The 20,247-nt window shown below is 31.5% G+C and overlaps 1 protein-coding gene across 1 annotated transcript in view; it reads left to right on the top strand.

Moving 5' to 3' along the window:
* The first annotated feature begins 18,838 nt into the window (after positions 1-18,838).
* LOC142320987 (phospholipid-transporting ATPase ABCA3-like) overlaps positions 18,839-20,247 on the top strand; it is a 109,489-nt gene continuing 108,080 nt past the window's right edge. Inside the window, exon 1 of the mRNA XM_075358987.1 lies at positions 18,839-18,921. Coding sequence (XP_075215102.1) covers positions 18,895-18,921 — 27 coding nt within the window. The 5' untranslated portion in view covers positions 18,839-18,894. The remainder of the gene's footprint in view (positions 18,922-20,247) is intronic.

The raw sequence follows: 20,247 nt of genomic DNA, 5'->3' as shown, positions 1-20,247 counted from the left end.
CCTAAGCGTGTGCATAACAGAGTGGACTATTTCTCTGTAGAAAGTTAAACTAAGTACATATTTTCACAGAAAACAAAAAAAAAAATAAATAAAAAATAAAACAATAAAAAAATGTTAAACGTTCTCCTCATTAACTGAAATAAAATGTTACTTTATCTAAAACTAATCTTTTTTTTAATTCTTCAAATATAAATAGAAAAAAAGAGAAATAATTTTTATAACAGTAAAAATAAAATCAAAGGAAGTAACAAAATATAATTTATAAAATTATTACCCGGCAATATCAGAATAGCAGTTCAAATAAAACAATATATTAAAAAAAAAATTAAAAAAATAGTATTAAATAGAATCATTTTTAAAAGTGGCAAGAATCAAAACGTCCATAGAATCAAGGACTGAGGCTATAAAACGTTCTGCAGCCTCTATCCGACCGAAGTGGCCAATTAATTAATGCAGTTAAAGAACATATTTGTAATTTACCTTTCTTTTGATAAATTGGTACTTATTTCATTAATTAAAAAAAAAAAAAAAATCATTTGGAAAAGTTATAAATATTGGGAATATAGGAAGAATGTTTTTATAGTGTATGTAATATCTGAAAGGCGGGTCCGTAGTACGCTATAGCACCCCCTCCACTGATCTAACACCACTCGCGACTTCTCATACCAGCAGCCAAATTAGTGTATTACAAAAGTCACATCAATTAAATTGCAGCGACTTGCACAGTATATAATTATGACGTCACTATTATAGTAACAAAATGTTAATTTATTACAAATAAAATTATTTATCCCTAATATCTTGTTAAGGTCTACATGAAGTAATTTGTTTATTTATTTTTTCAAGTATGTAAGGTTTTGCAATAAAGAAAACTGTTACAGTGACGTAATACAAAAAAACATTAATTTTATTATAGGCTTTAATGTTACGATTTTCTTTGATGTGGCGTTGTTATTTACGAAAATTATTTTTAAATAACACGTACGCATTACTTTTGTGCCAACCAGTAGCACGTGCTCTGGATGCTGGGATATGCGAGTTGTGTAGAGGAAGCATGTAGAGGCAGCTTATAGCGAGGACCCGCGTTTAGATTAATTTTTATACATCCTGCATATATTCTAACCAATATACACAAAGAATTTAAAATAATCTGTTAACCAAGTAATAAAATAGTAAAGTAGTTATAATCTGAAATACAATTAATAAAATAAAATAAATTTCTCAGTGCCCTTACTACTATACCGAATTATTATTACCACTTGGGTAATATTAGGCTTCACTTATCATTACAAAAGGATTAATATCAATCGCTGTCCTTCAGCTTTTCTAAATATTTTCAAAATATAAGTTCTAAATTATCAGTAATTTGTCTAAAAAATTCATTTCATGATGGAGTTCCATTGATTAATTGTCGCCAATTGACTAGTTACAACTTGTTATCGCTTAATTTTAGTTAATTGGAGATCAGCAAGAAAGAGTTTCCGGGTTACTTATATTCACAACAGAAAAGCTAACATATTTCATGCTGAGCTGTAACGGAGTATTCATCCTTAACCAAATACAAATAAAATGCCTTATCTTCTCTTTGGTTAAAACTTACCACTATTTAGATTTATATCGGTTTGGCAATGTTCATAAAATGTATTTTTTCTACTTAATTTTATCGTTATCTAGCTTTATTCTTAGTATTTACGAAATGAACTTATTTATTTATGTAGGTCAAAATAACATATATCAAACTGCTGCTGCCACCAGTTAGTTCAAGGAACAGCCAACGTAGTTTTTCAATGATTGGATATAAATATCTTCCTGTCAAGTAGGATTATGTTGAAAAATAGTTTAGTACATATTAGTACTGTTAAAACAAGAATTTTGAGTTACAATAAATTATCAATTAATGACGAGATGATGCTTACTTAAAAAACGCTTGTTTTGTATGTGCGTGTGTGTGTGTGTGTGAGTGTGTGTGTGTGTGTGTGTGTGTGTGTGTGTGTGTGTGTGCGCGCGCGTACATGTTGAAATTACTAGGATATCAATGTTAAAACTACTCCATTCTTGGTAATATTTGGTAAAGGATTGCTTGTAGGCTGGTACAGAAACTCTTATTTTCCACATAGTGGCTAAATAGGCTGTTTACTGTCTGAAGAGTAAACAGCCTACTATTGAGTAAAGATATCCTACTGAAGGGACGCTTGACCTTCCCAACGTAGAGCAAAAAAGTAATGGAGATCTGGCCACATGATTTCTCTACATGATTTCGACTTTTTGGTTGACGTAATTCATAAATTCACTGAATCATTTAAAGTAACTTTAATTTAGTTTGAAGGAATTCAATAAAACAGTTATAAATTTTTTAAACTGTCATGAAATCTTTCTGTCCTACTTTTTTTAATATTATTTTAACAATGATCTCTATATAAGTGGATAGAGAATCCTTATAGCGTAAATAAAATACAATTAATTTTTCAATATTGAAGCATACTCCAGCGCCCCATATGAGTGGCTGGGAACTAAATAAATCCATTGTATGCTTGCGCAACTATAATCGTGATTGTAGAGATGTTATTTTATTCAAGTCACATGACCAAAAGGCCGGGGCCTCCGTGTCGCGAGTGGTAGCGTCTCTGCCTTTAATCAAAGGTCCCGGGTTTGAATCCCGGTCAGGTATGGCTTTTCACATGCTAAAAAAATTTCATTCATCTCATCCTCTGAAGCAATAGCTAACTGTAGTTCCGGATGTTATATAGAGTTATATAGTTACAGTTATATAGAGATCACTGCACAAAATACAAGATCAGAACACTTCTACTGAATCGATTTAAAACATGATTTTATCCCTACTCTTACACTTACCTCTGCGCATGCGTCGTTTCGCTTTATTTAGTTCTAGCCACTCATTTGGTAGCGCTAGTTTATGTTTCAAATTTTACCAATTCCAATACATCTATCCTCATTTAGGTCATTTTAATAGAGTTCATTTATAGTGGTGCATTTTAATATTAAATTAGCCTCCGCAGCCTAATGGAATTATTAGGTGTTAAAAATTGATTACCTCTTGTGTAAAAATATTTTTTTTCGAATGATGAAAATTGATATAACGGAAGTTAAATTAGTAATTTAACTCTAGAAATTGACACTAACGAATCAGGATTTTCCGCTAGTGATCGGTAGATTCCAATAACTACTTTTTAAATAGTTACAGTGGCGGATTTCTAAATAGGCTAGCTAGGCTATAGCCTACGAACCAACTGGGTTGGTCTATTGGTGAATGCGTCTTCCCAAATCATCTGAGTTGGGAGTCGAGAGTTCCAACGTTCAAGTCTTGGTAAAGGCAGTTACTTTTATACGGATTTGAATACTAGATCGTGAATACCGGTGCTCTTTGGTGGTTGGGTTTCAATTAACTACACATCTCAGGAATGGTCGAATTGAGACTGTACAAGACTACATTTCATTTACACTTACTCATATCCTCTGAAGTAATTCCCGAAGACTAAACAGGAAAAAGAAAAGGCTGTTGCTTACGGCGGAAAATTTTCGGAATGGGTGGCTCGGCGGCAGAAGCGTCGGTCGGTCGTTCAGCCTGAAGGCGGCACATTTGTAAATCCGCCTCTGTACAGTTCATTATTTTATGAAGAAAAACAATGACATAAATAAACAAAATATATTATTAATATATATTTCGCATATATATATGCGATATATCAATATATAATAATATAACAAGTACACACTTGACTACTACGAGACATTACTAACGAATCGGGATTTTCCGATTGTGATCGGTACATTCCGGTGCTAAGCTAAAGGGGGCGGACGGACACACAGATAAACAAACACATACAGATGCCCTTTGGTAGGGTAGGATTTGTGTTTGAAATTTTCATTAACCTTTTTACTAAATGCTTTAGTACTGAAAAAGTACTTAGCCGGTTTAAAGACTTAAAACATTGATTTAATTATTGTTATAGACAACTTTTCTTCCATTTTAGTTTTCAGATTTTATACGTGCATACTACTTAATTACTTATAAATAAAAGACTAATTGTTGCACAGTGTACATTGTTACTGCAATATAAAAATACATACTGGTGAACCAATTAATTAAAATTAAAAAAAAAAAATGATAAGGTGGGAAAGAAAGGTGAAATTAAACTTACTAAACTCTGTTTTTTTTTTTTTTTAATATTGAGACAATGTATTTTTTAACTATTTTAATGATTTTTATTTGACTAAGTCAGATGATTGTTTTAATGTTGATTTTAAGATGAATATATGGTTTTTTTAGCTTCATTTATCTTGTCAAGTACCACTTCAAATTTAGTTTATAAACCTACCTTATGACACTGATTACTGGGGCGGAGCATGTGCTTGTATAAATAGTCATAGGTATATATGAAGTAGGAAATTCCTGTCATGTGGATTATTCTGTGAATCTTTTATCTGATATATTAAAAATTAATTTTAAGAAAACATTTTAGAGATACTTCAGATATTTTTTTCATTTAGTATTTTTTTGTTTACATTGGAAATAAAAATTAGTCTTCTATCTGAAGTTCTTTTAATCTTTTTATTATTATTTTTTTAAATATATAAATATTTGTTGTACCGTGTAAATTATTGATAAATTATTTTATCACTGGCAAAAACTTGAGTTGAAATTGTTATCGTAACAGTTTATTTTGCATGTTAACATATTGGTAAATTACAGATGGTTTTATTGTTCATATTGGTTATAAGTAAATAATTTCTATTTGCAACAGTTGTAAAATTTTTCCTTATATTTTGGTAAGAGTTTTAATATATACATGTTTTTTTTAAAATTATATATTCTAAGTATTTTTTATAAATGAATTGTGTAATGGTTTGCCTTATCAATGCATAAATTCATGGCCTGTGGTGGTTGTTACCTTTTAGCATAATTATGTTCATATATGTTGACAATTTATCACAGGTGTTCCGTAAATAAGTTATTTTTACTATAAAAGGAAAAAAATTAAACCATATAACTTCTGCAGGCACTATTCTTGACTGTGTTCAAAAACAAGTTTTAGATTTAAGGTAAAATAAGTAGTTTTTGAGTATAATGTAGTTTTCCAGTTAGTTTTAGATTGCCATTTAGTTTTAGATTTAGTGTAGCTCTTTGTACAAAATTTTCTGATGTTTGAGAAAGGATGAAATTTAAAAAAAAAAAATTTAAAACTAATAATAATTAAACAAAATAATGATAGTTTTATAATAGGACAATGCATTTTACTGTTTGATCTAGTAGAGCAATCCATGAAAGTAGTCACATCAAGAAAAAGATGGTACTAGTTGAGTATTTTATTATATTTGATGGATAAATATATAAATTAAAAACTTTTTAACCCATTTTTTTTTTATTGAAAGTGTTTAATCTGACTTTTCCAAAAAAAAAAACTGTTTAATAATGCCAGTAATACATTAAATCATTTTATTCTTGGTAAATAAAAATCATTTTCCCTGTTTTTATAAAAATAATTACTGGATCCAGCACTTTTTAATGGTAAATACTTGCATCTCATTAATTGTGCATCTTATATTGAATATTATCTATAATTAATTTTTTGTTGCCTTTGAATTTTTTTTACTAATCTTTTGAGGATATAAACTAAACTAAAAGATGTTAATTTGGTTATAAAGTTTAGTTATAAACGTTGACATTTGGGTTGAGTGAATAGGTCATCTGAATTTTGTGAATTAAATGATGATTAAGGTTTGCTAAAAGTACTGAACTCACTAAAATTAATGGTTTTTTTGTATTGTGTTTTACATCCTGATTATAAAGAAAAATTTTGAAAACTAATTTAACTTAATACGTAATACCTAACTACTAATTGTCAAAACACGAATGATTGCATTTTACTTGCATTTTTGGAAGGAAATTGAAGTATGACACCATTAAAAACATTAAACTGATTTAAGATTAGATTTACACAGTTTTTAAAATATGTTAAAAAAATGTTTGCTTAAGCTTTAAATTTGTTTCCATGTTTGTCTTCTTTCTTTTTTTTTTTGTCTTCAGTCATTTGACTGGTTTGATGCAGTTCTCCAAGATTCCCTATCTGGTGCTAGTCGTTTCATTTCAGTATACCCTCTACATCCTACATCCCTAACAATTTGTTTTAAATATTCCAAACGTGGCCTGCCTACACAATTTTTCCCTTCTACCTGTCCTTCCAATATTAAAGCGACTATTCCAGGATGCCTTAGTATGTGGCCTATAAGTCTGTCTCTTCTTTTAACTATATTTTTCCAAATGCTTCTTTCTTCATCTATTTGCCGCAATACCTCTTCATTTGTCACTTTATCCACCCATCTGATTTTTAACATTCTCCTATAGCACCACATTTCAAAAGGTTCTAATCTTTTCTTCTCAGATACTCCGATTGTCCAAGATTCACTTCCATATAAAGCGACACTCCAAACATACATTTTCAAAAATCTTTTCCTGACATTTAAATTAATTTTTGATGTAAACAAATTATATTTCTTACTGAAGGCTCATTTAGCTTGTGCTATTCGATATTTTATATTGCTCCTGCTTCGTCCATCTTTAGTAATTCTACTTCCCAAATAACAAAATTCTTCTACCTCCATAATCTTTTCACCTCCTATTTTCACATTCAGGGGTCCATCTTTGTTATTTCTACTACATTTCATTACTTTTGTTTTGTTCTTGTTTATTTTCATGGAATAGTTGTTGCGTAGGACTTCATCTATGCCGTTCATTGTTTCTTCTAAATCCTTTTTACTCTCGGCTAGAATTACTATATCATCAGCAAATCATAGCACCTTTATCTTTTCACCTTGTACTGTTACTTCGAATCTAAATTATTCTTTAACATCATTAACTGCTAGTTCCATGTAAAGATTAAAAAGTAACGGAGATAGGGAACATCCTTGTCGGACTCCCTTTCTTATTATGGCTTCTTTCTTATGTTCAATTGTTACTGTTGCTGTTTGGTTCCTGCACATGTTAGCAATTGTTCTTCTATCTCTGTATTTGAACCCTAATTTTTTTTAAATGCTGAACATTTTATTCCAGTCTACGTTATCGAATGCCTTTTCTAGGTCTATAAACGCCAAGTATGTTGGTTTGTTTTTCTTTAATCTTCCTTCTACTATTAATCTGAGGCCTAAAATTGCTTCCCTTGTCCCTATACTTTTCCTGAAACCAAATTGGTCTTCTCCTAACACTTCTTCCACTCTCCTCTCAATTCTTCTGTATAGAATTCTAGTTAAGATTTTTGATGCATGACTAGTTAAACTAATTGTTCTGTATTCTTCACATTTATCTGCCCCTGCTTTCTTTGGTGTCATGACTATAACACTTTTTTTGAAGTCTGACGGAAATTCCCCTTTTTCATAACTATTACACACCAGTTTGTATAATCTATCAATCGCTTCCTCACCTGCACTGCGCAGTAATTCTACAGGTATTCCGTCTATTCCAGGAGCCTTTCTGCTATTTAAATCTTTTAATGCTCTCTTAAATTCAGATCTCAGTATTGTTTCTCCCATTTCATCCTCCTCAACTTCCTCTTCTTCCTCTATAACACCATTTTCTAATTCATTTCCTCCGTATAACTCTTCAATATATTCCACCCATCTATCGACTTTACCTTTCGTATTATATATTGGTGTACCATCTTTGTTTAACACATTATTAGATTTTAATTTATGTACCCCAAAATTTTCCTTAACTTTCCTGTATGCTCTGTCTATTTTACCAATGTTCATTTCTCTTTCCACTTCTGAACACTTTTCTTTAATCCACTCTTCTTTCGCCAGTTTGCACTTCCTGTTTATAGCATTTCTTAATTGCCAATAGTTCCTTTTACTTTCTTCATCACTAGCATTCTTATATTTTCTACGTTCATCCATCAGCTGCAATATATCGTCTGAAACCCAAGGTTTTCTACCAGTTCTCTTTATTCCGCCTAAGTTTGCTTCTGCTGATTTAAGAATTTCCTTTTTAACATTCTCCCATTCTTCTTCTACATTTTCTACCTTATCTTTTTTACTCAGACCTCTTGCGATGTCCTCCTCAAAAATCTTCTTTACCTCCTCTTCCTCAAGCTTCTCTAAATTCCACCGATTCATCTGACACCTTTTCTTCAGGTTTTTAAACCCCAATCTATATTTCATTATCACCAAATTATGGTCACTATCAATGTCTGCTCCAGGGTAAGTTTTGCAGTCAACGAGTTGATTTCTAAATCTTTGCTTAACCATGATATAATCTATCTGATACCTTGTAGTATCGCCTGGCTTTTTCCAAGTGTATATTCTTCTATTATGATTTTTAAATTGGGTGTTGACAATTACTAAATTATACTTTGTGCAAAACTCTATAAGTCGGTCCCCTTTTTCATTCCTTTTGCCCAGCCCGTATTCACCCACTATATTTCCTTCCTTGCCTTATCCAATGCTTGCATTCCAATATCCAACTATTATTAAATTTTCATCTCCTTTTACGTGTTTAATTGCTTCATCAATCTCTTCGTATACACACTCTACCTCATCATCATCATGGGCGCTTGCAGGCATATAGACGTTAACAATCGTTGTCGGTTTAGGTTTTGATTTTATCCTTATTACAATGATTCTATCGCTATGCGTTTTGAAATACTCTACTCTCTTCCCTATCTTCTTGTTCATTATGAAATGTTTGTCTTAAGATTGATTATTATTCTTTTTTAATTTAATGATGAAAGAATTTTTTAATAGCATCATCTTAAAGAAATAGCAAAAAGATCAATAGCATTGATCTTTTTCCTTGTCAAGATTGTAAATGTTGAGTTAGCCTGCTGATCATAAGTGAATAATATTCATATTTTTCAAAGCATAAACATGTAGAAATTTTTAGACAGTATATTCTAAAATCCTGCATAAACAAAATTTTCAGATTAGCTTAAAACCAAAGTAGCAGATAAATTCTTTTAATTCATCTGTTAAAATTTTTCACACTGTTAAAACTTTTATTTTGATGGTTAATTTAGAACTACTTAAATTTGTCTTTGCATATTTCTTGATAATCATCTTTTTCTTTTTCAGAGTAAATTGTCTAGAAGTGAAGAATTATTAAAAAAAAATGACTGGAATAATGAATATGTTCAAAACCATGATGTGGAAAAACTACATTGTACGAAAAAGAAATTGGTTTATGACAATATTAGAACTAGTTTTACCATGCTGTGCATCTGGGGTTTTATTATATATATATTTAAATAAAAATTGGGGAAAATCTACCAAACCTGCATACTATCCTCAGCCATATTCTCTTGATAGTTGTTTTAATATGCATTATGGAGGTTTTGTTGTTGGCTTTTCACCAAACAATACAATTACATATGAAATAATGAATAGAGTAAAAGAAAACATTTGGATTGCAAAAGAGGATGTGTCATTAAAACACCAGTATTTTCAGGATCAATTTATGAGTAAGTAGATAGTGGAATATTATTTTGTGTCACCATATTAAATAAGAAGATTTCATTGTTTACTCAGTGGTTATAGTTGTACTTTTGTATTAATAAATAAAAGTTCTGGTCTTGCAAAGGCAGTGAACAGTAACCCCTTATAATCTGGTAGTGAACTGGGAAAGTCTCAGGGACATAACCTTTAAAAGTAGAAGGTTGTGAACTAAGGGAAATTCCAGGTACAAAAAAAATACTGTGTGTGGTCAGTTGTATATTTCATAATTACTGTTATCTAGATCAACTTGATGCTGATGCTTACTGGAAGTTTGTTCAGCTTGATGCTGGATATTATTTACCTTTGGAGTAATCAGTTGTTCTGTGCTATTAAAATTAATAAAAACTACTTATAATAAAATTCAAAAATATGGAAAATTCACTTAAAGCCAGGTAAATGTCCAATTTTTGAAAACCAGCTTTATGAGTGAAACAATAATAGTATATTTTAACCTTTGGTTGAAGCAGTTAAAACTATAGCTAATTGTTTTCAAAATTATAAGTGGGTACTGTGTATTGTTGGCATTAATCTTAAAAATTTTATATATTCAAAATTTGTATTTGTTCAATTTTCATAGTTGTGCCAACTGTCTAGTTTTTCCTGGTAGGTTCTGAAAACTATTCATCTTTAACTTCTTTTTCCCCTTATAATTTTAATCACGGAATTCCTTTGGTGGAAATATCAAATTTGCTTGTTTTTAAGCAAAACATGTATTATCTTCTTTTTAATAAAAATCTATTCAAAGTAAAATACTGATTTTCATTTATCATTTAATGTACACTACACTAAGAAGTTTTTGTCCACCAGAGTTTAATTTTATATGATAGTTTCTGGTAAGGAGTATTTTATGTTCTCTCAATGCATGTTCTGTTATTAATCTATTAGGTGGGCTCTCTGGATTTCCCTTAAAAATGTTAATGTCAGTTGAAAAAAATTTATTGATTGAAGAGGTTTTATGGTAGATTGATTATTCTCTTGTAGTAATGTCTTAATGCAAAGTATTATGATTGTAATATGAATATATTTCTGATGAGGCACTCATTTACTTTACTAATTGGTGAAAATCATACTCCAAGTCTGTCTTTATTTATTTATTTATGATTGTATTTAAGACTGAAAAATGTTTTAAAACTTCATTTACTTAATCAGAATTTGCTATCATTAATGATATTAAATGTACTTGAGATTGTATTGTGATTCAAAAATTTTGGGAATTTGTTTTAAATGACATAGGATGTTTATCCTACAGCAGTAATTTTTTTTATGAATTTTTTCATTTTAAGTATAATATAAGTTATTTACTTGCCTTCAAAAATTATTCTTTCCATGAATATTATGAACAGTGTATGTTTCTGTGTGTGGATGCACATGTGCCTAAGAACCAAAATTCTACAATGATGCTGCACATGTACAAATACACATTTGCACACACATGTACATAATATAAAAAATTGCTGAAATGTTATAAAACCAAAATCTACATTGATGCTTTGTAGATAGGTAAGAAGTGTTTTAGATTTCTTATCTTGTACAGTCCATAGTACTTGCTGAAAATTGTTTTTTTGTCTGTATTATTCAAATGCAGTGGCTAAGGTTTTTAGTACATTTTAAAATTTGTTATGATTAGTGGATTAGGGGTAGGTTATCATTACTTTGTAGAATAATTACTATGGCCAACTAAATGAACAACATATGTACCAAATCTGTGATTAAAAATAGTATATAGTTTCTGAACGAAAGCTTATGAAGAAAGTCAATGAGTCTTTGATAAAACTATGGCTAATTATTTCTCAGATTGGCATTGCTGTTTTTGGGAGTGACTTGTGATTTATGCTATGTTTCCTATGATTATTATATTTGTGGCATCTAACAAACAAACATTGAATATACATACTAAAAATTACATTCACTGAGCTATATTCTGTGGAATTTCTCCACTTTGACAAGTAGTAATTTCCATAGTCAGTTTTTTATAATAAAGTGGGTGTTGTGCTCATCAACAAAATCATTCTACTGGTTTATGTATTAATACAGTTTATATTTAATGTTATTAATTTATGTATGAAAATATTTAACAATGATCTTGTATTTGAATTAGTTATATTAATGTCTGATTGTCTTGTTTGTTTCAGTTGATTTTAAGCCTATGAATTCTGAGTATGAGTTAGAAGATTATTTTCAGATATTGAATAATAATGATTCACAACTTTTTTATGGAATTGTTTTTGAAAAATATGAAAACTGTAAAGAATTTAAGTACAAAATTCGTATTGGTGGAGGGAATCTAAATTTTGGAACTGACCATCTTCAGCCTGCACTTTTACCTCAAGGACGTGATACATTAGATTGTAAGTGTTCTTTTTACTATTTTGTCTTTAATCCTCTTGCCATGTTAGCAGATGATGAAATTATTTTTATGTTATGAATTTTAATGTTTTTCTTTTTTTGTTTTATATTTTTAGGACAAATAATATTTAAAGGTATTCTAAGAAGACTGTTTACAGTCACTGAAACTCCATAAATTTTTATGGAGTTTCATAATTTTATATTCAGTTTTCATAATTTTATTTATATTTCCAATTCAATGTCAGGATGTGACATCTAGCAGAGCTAGTGTAATCCATGTACTTACTGCTTGTGGAAGCCTCTGTAAATAATTACTAGATGACATGACACTAGTCTCGTGATTGTTTTAGTATTATATGGTCGACCTGAGACTGTACAAGACTACACTTCATTTACATTCGTACATATCATCCTCACCTACATATCATCCATACCTTTCAGTGGTTCTGGAGGCAAAACAGAAAATAAAGAAAGAGTCTGCTGAAAGTGGCTTAGTCCAATAACACCATAAGCTGCAAAATACATCTCATAGTGGAGGACCTTAGTGTTAATTGAAAACTTTGAAGGAAATAGATTTGGCTTGCAGCTGGGTGAGGCCATAGATAATAGTAATTATGTTCACTTGATTTACTATATATACCAGTGATTCCCAAACTGTGCACTGTGGCACTTCAGGGAGTCGCAGCCTCTTTACAGGGACGCTGCAAAATATTGTAAAAGCTTCATAATTAATTGAACCAAGACATTTATAATTATTAATTTAATGTTAATAAAGTAAAAAAATTATGAAGATAGATGAGTTTTATTTATTTTTATCTCTTACTTACAAGTAGTCTTAGGGTACTTAAAAGTAGTATACTTTTACTTAGGGTAGGGTGCCATGGAAAAATTTTAATTGAAAAAGGGTGCTGTGACTTGGAAAAGTTTGGGAACCACTGATATATATGGTTTATAGATGATAATAACATTGTAGAAGACTCTCTTCTGTAGATAGCTCAAAGACTGTTTGAGATTGTTGATACTTTTTTATCCAGAAACAATTTGTAGTGGATTAAGTCAGTGGTGTCTGTACTGATGGTACTTGTTCTATGTCTGGCTATTGTAGAAGACTGCAGGCTTTTATTTGTAGCAAAGCCCTTGAACCACTGTGGACCTGCTGGATTATACACAGGGCACCCTTGTGTCAAAATATCTGAGTTCTACACTAAATCAGGTCTTAGAATATGTAGTGAATGTCATAAACGTTATCAAAACTTGGCTTTTAAAACTCAAGGTTTTTAAATCAAGGTTTTTCAATAAAATAAGTGAGGATCTGGGATTTGAACACATATCCTTATTGTTCTAAAGCACTTCATGATGCTTTGTCATGGTAATGTAAACATACATATACACATGTATATGTTCATACATTTCATATGTTTGAACTGCAACAAGAAATTTTTACTTTATTTTTAAAAGAAAAAACACAAATATATTGAACATTTTGTGAATGAAATCTTTAGGTAAAACTAGTATATTTATAAGAAAATTTTGAAAAGCTGAATGCTATGAATCTCTTCCTGCAGGGAAACAATATACACCTTTTAAATTTGATTGAGAAAATTTTAGCTTTTATAAAAACCTAAAGCTATGGAAAAAAAATACTTTTTTTTTGTGGGCGAAAAACGTCTGGGTGTTATCATCGTCCGGGATTTTATTAATAAAAGGGTAAAATAACTCCAAAATAATAAAACTAATAAGGTGTAAAATTAATATTAATCATATAATAAAAATTTATTAAAACAAGAGTCAAGAAGGTAAAAAAAAACTGAAAAATAATACTGCAGACGAAGTCTTTAAAATATAAAAGTTAAAATAATCGAACAAAGAAACTATATAAAACTTACCTAATTCCGATGGGTTGTGCAAAAGGCTCCCTTGTCGGATAATAAAATTAGACATAGAACCAAAAAAATCATAATTGAAAATAAAGGTTAAAAATTATCAACAACTCTTCTAGCATAAAAATATATATGACAATATTAAATTTTTTGCAGTAACCTGGTACTATGCAAAAACAGAAACATCCGGTCCAAAATTTCGTTATTATTGGTCAAGAGATCACGGATGTTTCTAGGTAAATTAAACTTACGTCGCGTAACATATGCAGTTCACGAGAATGTGGTGCACAGTCATGCGGCAGTTGCATCGTGTGCATAGGGGTGGGACTTCTGACATTAGGTATTCATGTGTGATCCTCGTATGTCTTATCCGTAACCGGCATAGGGCTACTTCCTCACGACGAGACTTTCTGCAGGAGGAGCCCAATGGCAATACTGAATCTTTAACCCGTCGGAGTTTTTTATCGACGGTAGTCGCCCAGTCACTTTGCCACCTTGCTCTCAGTGATTGTTTTACACGATTGATAAAATCAAAGGTAGTAACTCGGTTGGTGAAAGGAGGTTGAATACACGCTTTTTTGGCAGCAGAATCTGCTCTTTCGTTGCCTAGAATCCCTACGTGGCTAGGGACCCAGCAAAAACTTACTTCTGTGTTGCGATTACCTAATTCAGCGATTGCATTGTAAATTTCAATGACGAGAGGATGTTTGGAATAAAAGTTTTCTAACGTCTGAAGAGCACTACACGAATCACTGCAAATAAGAATGTTTTTATATTTAGGGTTAACGATATTATAGCCCTATTTATAGCGAGTAGTTCAGCGGTGAACACACTCGTAATACCGAGTAGGCCAAACAAATAAGTTTTTTCATTGACAACAAAAGCACAACCAACGGTACCGTCTTGTTTTGACCCATCAGTGTATATCACCGCGTCTGGGTTCGTCTTGGTGAGAATATACTGAAACATTTGCCGGAAAACAGTAGGTGGTATTGATTGTTTATCGTATGTTGTAAGGTCAAATGTAAAATTTACAAGGTTTATTCTCCACGGAGGATATGAGCACGGACATGATGGAAAGAACGAGGGAGTGTCAACATTTATATGTTGCAGCAGACCTCGGGTACGGACACCCACAGGTGCAGTACAGCGTGGACGGTCCTCATACTTCCTTAAATTAGGATTCCTAAGAACTGGGTCAAAAACCGGGTGATTCGGCTGTCCTTTAAGACAGGCCAAGTAAGATAACAAAAGCTGGTCTTGTCTATCCCAAAGTGATGGCTCGCCACAGTCTACAAGTAAGCTTGCGATAGAGCTTGATCTAAACAAAACTGTGGCAAGCCGAAGAAAAGCATGATGTACACCGTCCAGAATTTTAAGCACGGTTTGACGAGATGAAGAATAGGCGACACAACCATATCTAAACGGGAACGAACAAGGGAATAGTAAAAACGTAGCATACATGACCGATCGGCTCCCCAATTGGTGTTACTAAGGACCCGCATCATATCTAAAAGTTTGGAACATTTTGTCCTCAATTCCTTTATATGTTTGACCCAGGTAAGACGGCTATCGAAAAGGAAACCTAGAAACTTGATGTAAGGAGAGACAGCAATAAGCTCTCTGTTCAGAAAAACCCACGGAATAGAAGTGTTCCGTTGCCGAGAAAAGACTAAACATTTAGTTTTTTTCGGATGAAAATGTGAAACCAGTAGTTCTTGACCAAGCCTCAAGGCGAATATAGTGTTCTGTAGCAGTCGCTCTGCTATTGGTGTTGAGCGACTCGCAACATAAATAACAAAATCGTCAACGAATAGAGAACATGAGACAGGAGCCTGTACACAATTGGTAATGTTGTTTATGGCTACAGAAAACAAGGTGGCACTTAATACACTACCTTGAGGTACTCCATTTTCCGAGACGACACTATCTGAAAGTGAATCGTCTACACGAACACGAAACATTTGGTGATTTAAGAATCCCCGGATGAAAGCAAGCATACTGCCCTTGATTCCCCATCTCCTAAGGGTGTTAAGAATACCACGTCGCCAGGCTGTGTCGTACGCCTTTTTTATATCGAAAAAGATAGCAACGAGGTGTTGGCGGTTCAGGAAGGCGTTTTGTATGGCTGTCTCCACTGACACTAAATGGTCAATGGAAGATCTTCTTTGTCAGAAACCGCACTGTTCCGAAGAAAGAAAGCCATGTTTCTCCAAGTACCATGTAAGCCTGTGGTTTACCATTCTCTCCAGAGTAAATTCGGTGAGCATATGGAGAGATCGATGTTAGACATAGTACCAGATGATAAAGACATGAATATATGAGACTCATTATTCAGCAAACAAAGGTCTAAGTCTTGTCTCACACTGTGTACTATATTTCCTCGAGTGGAGCAGAAGGTCGAGACCGAGGAAACATGGTGGGTATTGAAGTCTCCTACTATTAACGATGGAGATGGTATTTGTGTGAGGAGATTCGAGATATCTAGAGCACTGAACTCAGTGTTCAGTGAGAGATATAGATTGCAGATATGTAACACTTGAAAGGGATAGAGATCTTTACTACACCAGCAGGAACGAGAGTAATCAGTTGAATCCTTGGAAACAAATGATTACCGGATCATGTTCGTATGCCAGTACTCCAATATCTTCAATACGGGATCGAAGACCTCTAACGTGGAACGTTAGAGGTCTATGGAAAAAATATGAATGAACATCGAGGCAAGAAATATTTCTTCTTGTTGTAACAATTTTTGATCTCAATGGAGTTGATTTCTCTCCAGGTATGAAATCTATTTCTTAGAAACACTTATCACAGCTTATTACTTGTTTTGATAAATATTTTCAAAATGATATTGATAAATTTGCATGATTTTAAGATCCATTTAATGCTACTGCTCCATCTGAATTTACTGTTGCAGAAGAGGAGACTCCAACTAAGTTTTCTTGTGACAGAATATTAAAACAAATTTTTAGCGGCATGGTATTAACTGAATCTTTGATGTCAGTAAAAGATGAATATCCACTCCTAAGTGACAAAGCTCAGAGAATTGAAATTCCATTTGCAATTTCTTATTTGTATGAAGCTGAGTTTTTGGCAGGTGCTGTGATAATAACATTTAAGCATTGAGTGAAAAGCAATAAGTTAAAGAAGCAGTTCTGTGACAATCAGGAAAGGTGTACAAAACAATGTTTGAGAACTGTGGCTTCTTGTAAATTTTTCCCAGAGGTACAATGTACCTCTTAGACAGTCAGTGGATTAGAGAGCTGAATTCACTAGCACTATTGAGTCATCAGTATTTTTTTAATTGGCTTTACAATCTCATGTAGACCTTGGCCTCCTCTACAATTCGTCTCCATTTATTTCTAATCTGTGTCACCTCTCTTCACTTCACAACACCCATTCTTCTCAAATCCCCTGTCATGTCCTGCAGTAATCAAGTTCTGGATCTACCTCTTCTTGGTATCCTCATTTCTGCATCCAAGATTTATCTTTATTGTCAATATGGTGGCATTGTTTGTAAATGTTCCAGCTAGCCAATTCACCAGGATTTGATGAATTGTTTAATATTTCTTTTTTGTAATATAGTTTCTATTTCTTCCTTACATCTTAACTTCCACATTCCATCCTCATTGACCATATATTCTTCTTTCAAAGACTTTCTTTACTGTTTAGCCTCCGGTAACTACCGTTTAGATAATTCTTCAGAGGATGAATGAGGATGATATGTATGAGTGTAAATGAAGTGTAGTCTTGTACATTCTCAGTTCGACCATTCCTGAGATGTGTGGTTAATTGGAACCCAACCACCAAAGAACACCGGCGGTATCCACGATCTAGTAGTTCTTTCAAAGACTAGCAGTGATTTTATTTCTGCTGTATTCAGGATCTATGCCTCACTTCCATAAGTTACCATTGGTCTTATTAATGTTTTTATACATCTTCATTTTAGTATAATGGGGGACCATTTAATTTTAAACAATTTTTTTGCAAAATATGCTTTGTTGCCCAGCAACATTTGTTTTTTAATTTTTCGTGACCTCTATTGTCCTGGGTGAGTTCTGTAACAAAATATGTAAAATACTCCACCCACCCAAAGATTGTTGGTGCCATTGATTCATACTTTACCATTCTACTGTCTCATCCCTTTTCCCATCATCCTGTACTTCCCTTGTTCACTCATCATTTTCCCCTTATTCACCTCCAGGCCCAAGTTTCTTCCCTCATCCTCCAATATCTGGAAAGTCTCTTGCAGTTTTCTCATATATTCTTCCAATTTATTCTTCCAGTTGTTAGATGAATAGTAGATAAATTATAACTACTAAAATATCTATAACTATAACTGGACAAGTTATGCAAAATTTAACATCTGTTTATTGAATTCTGTAATTTTAGTTAAATTGTAATTTTTTCAATTTATTTCAAATGCAAATCAGATAATATGAAATAGCAGCCTATAAATTAAAAATGTTAATGTTGGATTTAGTGCAAAGGTTGGGTGCAGTGGTGATTACTCAATCTGCCCTTTGTAATTTTATGGACTAAACAAATAAATCTTGCATCTTCTCTCCTTACATTTTTATTATCTCTCAGTTTTTTTTTTTTGCTTATTTGAATAATAGTGGTGTTCAAATAAATTCTTGGCATGTATTCCTGAATTAGAGTTATAATAAACATTTCTTATTTCATGTCATATTATTGAATGGCTTTTTAGATTGTTTCAAATAATACACATGTAAAATCAAAACTTTATCTGAAGGTCAAACTAGAGTCTCCCTTTACTCCTAATACGAATAGAGTCAATATAAAATTTCTCCAGCATGATCCAGAGACTTAAAATCAGTTCTTCTAAATCAGTTCAAAAAAATCAGTTTTTGAAATTATTTAGAATGAAGTTCTTTAATCTTCATTTCTATAGTTTCTCTACATTCTCTTTAAATATTTGTGGGGAAAACGTAGTAGTAGATTTTTGTTATTGTAGATTCAAAGAAAATTATTACTGTTAGTATTAAAATAATGTCTAGAAAAAGGGAAGTTTTTTTTTTAATATGTACTTTTTTCTTTTACCATATTAATCTTCATTTTTATACTTTTTTATTTAGCCACTTACAAGACATCATGTTTCTTAACTCTTCAAAAGACATTAGATCTTGTATTTATAGAGAAGATGACAAAAAAGAAAATTGAATTGAACGTAAGTAGTAACCAAATTAAAATATTTGTAAGATTTTAATGTATTAGACATTTTTTGACTTGTTACCATAATAATATCAATATCGATTCAATAATATCACTTTGTTATGCATGGAACTTTGAGAAGTATATAATTCATCACATTACAAGTGACTTCAGTTTTAATGACATCTTTTATTTACTATGTTTGTAGTTTTGGCATAAACAAAGAATGCAGTTTTAAATAAGTGAGTCGTTTTCTCTTTAATAATAATATTTTTAGATATGAATTTTTGTTTTTAATAGAATGTTTATGTAAAATATTTAAGTTTAAAATCAAAAGCTGCTTAAAATATCTTGTGTAATTTATTATTATCTTTATTCTCTTAAAAATTATAAATCATCTACTTGTGTAATTTTCTATTATTTGCATGAAAACTTTTACTTAAACAGATGAAAGAACCTTAATTAATTTATCATCCATCTCAATATATTTATTGTAGCTTGTTCCACTTATTTTTTTAATTTCTTTTTCTTTTATTTGTGGAATTTACAAAGATAGCCTTTAGAATAAATGAAATATACATTAAAATTTTCTTAAATTCCTTTGTGATGGACCAATGGAGTAAACTACATTATATCCATAATTATTATAATGTAGGAAGAAAAAGCTATGGGTTTACATTTTTCTTATTTTTCCGTACTGATGAATTGATATGGGAGAGGATCTTCAAATTTTGACATAGGATCTATGTTTATTTGGCTAATTATCAGTCATTTGATTGGTCTTTTTCTATTTTTCACCCTTTTTTGATATGTTCTTTTAACTGTAACTTACTACATCCTACATCAGCCATCCTTTTTATAAAATATAATCTTTTTTCCTGTACAGGTTTTTTACCCTCATTATCCTGGTTTACCCATCAACCTCATTTGCTTTTTTATGCCACTCTGCCACAAAATTCTCTCTATTCCTCTTCTATCCTATACATCATAAGAACTCTGCATGTTGCATTTTAAACAACCTTATTCTAATGACAGTTATTTGAAATATGGGACATAACACTAATATTGAGTAGTTATCAAATTTGGCTACTTCTTTCTTTTGTATATAATAGTTCCATTTTACTTAAATCAGCGTGTTTTTCCAGTCTTGCAACTCTTACAACACCATAAAATAAAGTTTTCTTCCTAATCTATATATATAAAAGAACATGTCATGATTGATTCATATCAACTCCTAGCAAAAACTGCTGTAGATAAATTGATGAGAATTTGTATATATACATTCTTCTTATGGTGTAAGTGCACACTAAGAAAGGAGTTTTTGAAATTCAGAGTTTAAATA

This window comes from Lycorma delicatula, chromosome 3, assembly GCF_047948215.1.
Source record: "Lycorma delicatula isolate Av1 chromosome 3, ASM4794821v1, whole genome shotgun sequence".
NCBI classification, from domain to species: Eukaryota; Metazoa; Arthropoda; class Insecta; order Hemiptera; family Fulgoridae; genus Lycorma; species Lycorma delicatula.
Note: the sequence above shows the minus strand (reverse complement) of the source record. Positions and strands in the feature narration are given on the sequence as shown.